Genomic DNA, 8,065 nt, shown 5'->3' with positions numbered 1-8,065 from the left:
GAGGGTTTTACTAATAACAATTAATATCGGAGGGCGTCCTAATAGGAAGCAATTCAATTATATTATTCATTTGTTGTATATACTTTTTTTTTTTTTTAAGTTGGGTCTTTGCAATGTTAATATAGAACATGTCAATACCTTTATTTTTATTTAAATTTTATATTTGTAATAGAGGATACTAGCTGGTTCGATTTTTTTTTTTTTTTTTTTCCTTTAGGGTAAATTATATTAATTTTAGGGAAATGTTAGATGATTTTTTACTGTTCTCCTAGCATCCTTCTAATCGTCGTAAGTTGAAATTAATTTGAGAAATGCTAAACATTTCATATTAAAAAAAAAAAAAAAAATTAAAGTAACCGTACCGGTTTATTTTATCATCCAGTTCCCCATTAAACCGGTTTAATTTTTTTTTTCCCCATTCTTTAGGTCAATTCTCTCTCTCTCTCACACAACATACATGCTATTATTTTAATAACAGCACATAAGCGGATTCAATTGCCTCTCCCACACAACATACATGCTGTTATTTTAATAACACCTAAGCAGATCCCAAATTCAATTGCCTCAACTTGTTGCTAGGCACCACGACGTCGTATCGTATGGGTTACAAATATTTGAGTTGAATCATTTTTACCGCAGAAGATGAGCCGGATCCGAAAACAAACGTAGAGCCTTAACTCTTAAGCCTTTCACTTTCTCTCCAGCGGCATTTCACTTTCTCTCCAAAATCTACGACAAAACGTTGTCGTAGATTCACAGTTCCGGTGTCATCGTTTGCCTTCGTGCCAACAGGTCTCTCTCAAACATTTTTATGCGATCTATTGCTTTTTCTTTTCTTCTTTTGTCAATTTGATATATAAGTTTTGTTTTCCATGATGGATTTCAATTTCGTTCGAGTCTGTGGCTTGTTAGTGATGGTTTAAGCCATTTTCTCAAAATTTTCTAAATCTGTAATTTTTTTTTTGGGTTCAATTCTGCTCCCAGTAGTGGCTTTCCCGAAATCAGAGCTTACGACCATCTTCTATGCGAAGATCCGGTGTTATTGTATTATTACTTCATTTGGATTTTTGTGAAGGTTGTGACTAGTTGCTGTATGCATTTGATCTGATTTGGAATTTCCGATTTCGTATAAATCATTAGATTGTGGACTTCGAATCAGAAAGATCCGGTTCCATGCAACCATTTCCATTTCCATTTCATATGTAGTGATGATGATGCTATTTACTATTCTTTGTACAACAATTGGTTTGTGCTTTTTACTGTAATGTTTATGTGGTTAACAACATATTTCATTCTTTTAGGTGCTCCATACAAATACTGTTTCCTTTGCTGCCTTTTCAGCTGGTCTTTGTAGGTTCTCATTTCTGAATAAGTCAAGATGGTAAGGGTTCTTACTAATATACTTTTTTCATTTTTTGAGTGCTGGTCTCAATTGAGTTACAGGGTTTGGAATTAATATCACGCCATAATTCAGCAACTGGAATGAGTAGAATGTATTTTATTTTATTTTATTTTTTTCTTTTTTAAGTGCTTTTCTCAATTGGAATTAATGTCATACCATAATTCAGCAATTGGAATGACTTCTCTTTTTGCAACATATTGCATTGCATATGGAGTTGCATCCCTAGTAGCTTATTTTCTTGAATGGTTGGCATTTATTATTGCATAATATTGCATTCCACTATAATGTCACCCTCAGAATTGTAATGTCAATAAATGTATGTGTTGCCATAAAATAATGCATGATCCTTATTATGATTGGTGGGTTGTTAAAACTTAAAACTATAGGAGATTATGTGATCTGTGTATCCGAAAAAAAAAAAAAAAAAAAAAAAGATGATTTTTTTTAGATAAATTGACAAGGATACTTGAATTTTTTATTTTTTATTTTTTATTAGTGATTGAAATTCATTAAAAGCGAAAGAGTGCAACAAAGTAAATAGAAAGTATGCAAGAGAAATATGAAGACAATCATTTGGCAAATTGTTCAGCAGTGAAGGGTTTTTATGAAGAATGCCTTTAGTTCCATCGCCATTCTCTCACAATCTTCAAAACTACGATCATTTCTTTTTCTCTAGATACACTACATTTAGCATTATGAGATCATCTTCCACACTGCTACACTTTGAAAAGGTATCACACTGCCCCATATTACCTTAAGTAGTTTGTTTAGGTGTGCTACTTCTAGGCCCCTATATGAACTATAGAGAAGCTCCCGAAATAAAACGTGTAAAATTATATAACTTTGTGATAGTCAATTATGACTACTGTGCACATATGCATGAAGGTGCTCTTCTTATCTACCCCAGACATCTACATATATAAGAATCTGAAACCAATTTACTATAGTTCTAACATTTTGAACTCACTCTATGCGTATGTACCAATATGGAGAGGAGAGTCTAAAGCTTTGTACTATGGTTCTCTATAGTTGGTCTCCTTTAAGCATTCTCTAATCTTTTTGTTCAAGATTCAACTAAGTTTGGTTGCTGGTTTAATTCATTTTTGGCACATACTACTTATTTTTGCTGTTCCTTTATTTGTAGTATACATTCGAACAAAATTGTTTCTTAACTACATTTATTTGTGATATAGGTTGTTCTTGGCGCTTCTATTGTAAGCAAGTCTGGTAAAGGTGAGTTCTTTGCTTGGCAGTTGCAGTTTTTCCTTTAGTTGAGTTATCGAAAAATCTTTAATTTCCTTCTTGTTGATCTCAATAACCATCCATCTTGATGGGTAGTTTTGTTATGATGTATCTCACGATTTATTATTGCTATTTTTTATTTTTTATTTTTGAGAAATATTTTGAGGCTTGGAAAATTGCATGTTTCCTATGTTGTCATTTGAATTCAAAATCATGCAATTCTTTTTTATCATGATTCTATTCAACAATAGTATGGACTGACATCTCTATGTTCAAATTCCATAAATGTGAGTTCGAATGCTACATTAATTCTTTGCTGATGTTCACTTTTCTTAGATGTGTTATTTTTAGAGCAGGATCTGTCATTGATTACCTTGCTCTGTTTTACTTTTTCATTTGTTAGTCACTATATGGTGTACAATGACATCTTTGAGTTGTTCCCGTTGACATTTTGTATTTTTTTTTTTTTTGGGTTGCAGTGCTTGTTTCGAGGCAGTTTGTGGATATGACTCGTATAAGAATTGAAGGTCTTCTTGCAGCTTTTCCCAAGTTGGTAGGAACTGGGAAGCAACACACATATGTTGAGACAGAGAATGTGCGCTATGTTTACCAGCCAATTGAAGCTCTGTACTTGCTACTTGTGACGAACAAACAAAGCAACATCCTTGAAGATTTGGAGACTTTGAGGCTGCTCTCTAAGCTTGTATCCTTTTCTTGGTGATCAATTGTTCTATTTCATGGCCGGAAATTAAGTTTGCCTTGATTTCTTGGATTGACTAAGTTTGGATATTTAGGATATATGCTATAACTTAAATATTACTTGTGTGGATCTGGATCCCACTTTTTTGATCTTTTTGTGCTTCATTTGCTTATGCCTTATCGCCTTTTTATCTCCTGAAGCTTTCTTAGTGCGTACTAGATTTTGTTTTGTTTTGTTTTTCTTGTTTCTTTTTCAGTTTAGGAACCTTCATTTTCATAATTATTTGCCAAGGGATTTGTTTTATACAGAAAGGTTTACTAGTTGTTAGGGCTTGGTAGAAGAGATGGGCTTGGAATAAAATTACTGGTTTTCTTCTCTACTTTTTGTAGGTTTAATTGAACAATTTAAGGTCTGGTTATTTGAATTTAGATTAGAGAAAGAGACAAAAAGAAAAAGAAAGAAATGAAAGCCTGATCAATTGTGCCTAGCAATCATGCTGGAAAGGAATTAATCACACCCTCTTGAAAGAGCTTTAAAGCTGCTGAAAATTCTCTGAATAGCTCTCTTAAGCTGATAGACTACATAGACTTTGTATAGTCGTTTGACACTTTTTATTCTTACAACCCCCCCCCCCCCACCAACTTAGAGACAGGATCTAGGCAGATTGACTAGTTTTGATTACTAAAGGCCAGAAATAAGGATCCAATGAAACAACTTGTCTTACTTAAAATAAACCTCATGGATGGCCTAGGACAGATTCATAAGCTGACTAAGTCTGCTAATATGGTGAGCTAAGTGTAGGGAAAACTATGATTTAAGGCTCTAATAGGTAAACAACATGACTAAAGGTTTATAACTGATTTTGGGATTACCTTAGGTGAATATTTGGTGACTGGCTCTTTCTCTTATATACTTCCTGTGTACTAGGGTTGCGCCCCTCTGCACTCTTTGATATGAATTCATTGCTTATAAAAAAAAAAAAAAAAAAATCAGCTAGACTAGACCATTAAGTGGGCCTGCCGACCATCATTCTTAGATTTATTTGCTCTCTGAAGCTCTTTTTTCTTGAGCCTCTTGTATTCTTCATCATTTCCCATTTTTACGATTTCAGAAGTTTCTGAGGCATGTGAGGTTTTTTATGATATTTACGTCAAAGATGTGCTTAAAAAATATACATGTTGAACATGTCAAATAGAGGCATCGAGTTTGTTCCTTAAATATTTCTAGGTACCTGAATATGCCTATTCTCTAGATGAAGAGGGAATTTGCAAGACAGCTTTTGAGCTGATTTTTGCTTTTGATGAAGTCATCTCTCTTGGGCACAAGGAAAATGTAACTGTTGCACAGGTTAAGCAGTATTGTGAGATGGAGAGTCATGAAGAGAAATTGCACAAGCTGGTACTGCAGAGCAAGATCAATGAAACCAAGGATATTATGAAGCGCAAAGCTAGTGAGATTGACAAAAGCAAGGTATCATTAAAGGACCTGCAATGGTCTGTATGTATTTTCTGCCTATTTTCCCTGTCATCAGCCATCCCTTATAAAATTTCTTGTTACATATTCTGCAGATTGAAAGGGGCAGAGGGGATAAAGGAGGGTTTATTTCTTTACAATCAATGGGCTCTGGAAGAATTGAGAGTAGCTTTGGTGATATGAGCATATCTAGTGGTGGCGGAGGTGGCTTTGGAAGTGGTTCGGGCTTTGGATTGAGCACTGATATTGAATCCTTTTCTACCAAGTCCAAAGGTTTGTGCCTGTTTGTCCAGATGAATGTTCTTCATGGGCACTTTCATTCTTGATGAGTTGTGGATAATGTTGATATTTGGCACATGCTTTAGATTCATGAGAATCTTCTGTTTATACATTTTAATAATTAGCTCCTGTACATTATACATAAACATGTGAGATATGTGTTGTCAACTTCTAGACACAGATGTCAGAATCTCTTTTAAATACATTGCAATGCATTGTGTTTAAGGTTTACACTGGTTGCCTCTTTGCAGAACACAGGTTTCTCTTCTCTAAAATTATTTTTTCATACTGGATATATGTTTACCACTCGAAACCCTTATGATACTGTATGCCTCATCCTTAGGTCGTCCACCTTCATCTGCCACTGCTCCAAAAGGTCTTGGCATGCAGCTTGGTAAATCTCAAAAGACAAACCAGTTCATAGAATCCTTGAAGGCAGAAGGGGAAGTAATTCTCGAGGACGTGCAGCCAAAAACAGGCCAGTCCAGATCAGCTGCTCCACCACTAACTGATCCCATCACTTTGACTGTTGAGGAGAAACTCAATGTGACACTGAAACGAGATGGTGGAGTTAGTAACTTTGATGTTCAAGGAACATTGTCACTTCAAATTCTTAATGAAGAAGATGGGCATATCCAAGTTCAGGTACTCTCTCTCTCTCTCTCTGCAAGCTTGTGTATAGTTAGTCAACAAGTGAGACCTAACATATGAAATATTTAATTGAAATAGGAGATAAACGGTAAAGTCAAAGTTCGAACTCAGAATCTCTGTTTTGATACCATATTAAGTCACCAGTTGTCCAAAAAACTTAATGCTTATAAGAAATGATGAATTTAATTATCTAATTAATACTCTAACAAAGATTGAAGATAAACTAATATAGGTCAAAATCACTACTAAATGGCTGGTCTTCTTAGTTTTCTGAGCTAGGCAGCCAGGGAAAAGGATGAAAATAACTTTGCTGAAAATTTATATGAAATCTGAATGATAATCAATTACAACCTTTAAACTCACTTTGATATAAAGGAACCCTACTTAAATTATATCCTAAACCCTTGAAAATAATAAAATCTCAGCCTATTAAAATAGTCTAAATAAAAGGACTCAAAAAAGAGATCAAAATAAAAACCCTGAAACAAAAGCTGCCAAAGTGTTGTGGTACAGTATTATGAACAGTACGGCTCCAGTGATGTGAGCAGTATCGCCACGTTTTTTTCAATAATTTTATAATCCTAGTTGAATCGATTCTCTAGTTGCATTTTTTTTTCTTATGTTTATTTTGAAATTTTGTCTCCGCTTAACGTATATTTCTGGCTGCTCATGCGACGACAGTTTTTGTACTTTGCTTCACTGCAATTGTGATAAATCGTGACTTAATTTTCAGATTGAAACTGGTGGGAATCCGGGTATCCTTTTCAAGACGCACCCTAATATGAACAAAGAGTTATTTTCCAACGAGAATATTCTAGGCCTTAAGGACCCAAATAGGCCTTTTCCCACCAGTCAGGGTGGTGATGCAACAGGTGTTGGTCTGTTGAAGTGGAGAATGCAAAGTACAGATGAGTCAGTGGTGCCATTGACAAGTGGGTTAAAATATTAACACTTGCCATCTTTCATCTTCCTTGTATACAATTGATAAGAAACTTTTACATGAATTAATTTATGTTTCAGTCAACTGCTGGCCCTCTGTTTCTGGAAATGAAACTTACGTCAGCATTGAATATGAAGCTTCATCAATGTTTGATCTACGGAACATTGTGATCTCAGTACCTCTTCCAGCTCTTCGAGAGGCACCAAGTGTTAGGCAGATTGATGGAGAATGGAGGTGCGAGATTCAATTTTTATGTCGTCTTCTTTTATTTTAATATCTACTTTATCAATGACTATATAGGAATGCCATAACTGGCTACATTATGAAGTATTTGATTCAAGGTTTTCAACGCCTTGGGGTATAGGCGTCGATAAAAGTTACAATTACACGATTTGAGACAAGATTTGAATTAGCATATTGTTTAAAAAGTAAACGTGGTTTAAACGTTTACTTTTTGTCTGTTATTGTTATTACCTTTTGCACCGCTTTTGACTTGCAGGTATGACTCGAGGAATTCTGTGTTGGAGTGGTCCATTCTTCTTATTGATAACTCAAACCGAAGGTTTGTTGTAAACCTTGGACTATTTGGTCTTCAAAACTTGCAGTGCTACATTTTCATTTTTAATACCAGTGCTTACAAATTTCTTGTGTTTCACTATTGAATCCTTGGCAGTGGATCCATGGAGTTTGTTGTTCCTCCAACAGATTCATCTATATTCTTCCCGATTTCTGTACAGTTCTCAGCCACTAACACATTCAGTGATCTAAAGGTTTACTCTTCTTCCTTCATGTTTGACAATTGTAACAGGCTATTTTTCTAATGCTGTGAGAGATACTTTTTTGGTTTCTACTTCATTTGCAGGTTATAAATGTGATACCTCTGAAGGGCGGAGCCCCGCCAAAGCATGCCCAGAGAACACAGTTAATCACAGAGAATTACCAAGTGGTGTGATTGGTGAGTGGATTAAAATTTTGTTGTTTTACCTTTTCTACTCTATATGAAGTGAGATCGATGGACTTATTATATCCACTTGTATGAACCTTTTTTTTTTTTTGATAAGTATATCCACTTGTATGAACCTTATATGTAGGAGATACTTGTTGCAATAACTGCATTTGCCCCTCACTTGGCAACCCATATTTCTGCTTGTCATTGGATTCCAGCAATCGCATTTCTGTTGTGGTTACAGACAGCCTCAGGATCTCTGTAGAGCCTGGATTTTACTTGTGATTTTTCTCATTTTGCCAGTACAATTGAACCTACTTAAAATCCAAAAAGATTCGTTTTGTTTATTGTAGTATACACATTATGTATGTTTACTAATTAGAGGGGAAAAAAGAAATGGAAAGAGAACCAATTCTGGAGATCTATGGAAAA

General features: G+C 34.9%; 1 protein-coding gene across 1 annotated transcript; it reads left to right on the top strand.

Annotated features, from left to right (window-relative positions):
• The first annotated feature begins 652 nt into the window (after nt 1–652).
• LOC132170859 (coatomer subunit delta-like) lies at nt 653–8,065 on the top strand. The gene is made up of 13 exons (XM_059581987.1): nt 653–792; nt 1,302–1,381; nt 2,596–2,635; nt 3,124–3,347; nt 4,572–4,814; nt 4,913–5,090; nt 5,440–5,741; nt 6,481–6,679; nt 6,768–6,921; nt 7,187–7,249; nt 7,361–7,457; nt 7,550–7,642; nt 7,779–8,065. Exons 2-12 carry the CDS (start codon nt 1,379–1,381, stop codon nt 7,637–7,639), a joined length of 1,593 nt encoding a protein of 530 aa, XP_059437970.1. The 5' UTR covers nt 653–792; nt 1,302–1,378; the 3' UTR covers nt 7,640–7,642; nt 7,779–8,065.

This window comes from Corylus avellana, chromosome ca2 (assembly GCF_901000735.1).
Source record: "Corylus avellana chromosome ca2, CavTom2PMs-1.0".
Taxonomy (NCBI): Eukaryota; Viridiplantae; Streptophyta; class Magnoliopsida; order Fagales; family Betulaceae; genus Corylus; species Corylus avellana.
This window is presented reverse-complemented; position numbering and strand designations above follow the sequence as displayed.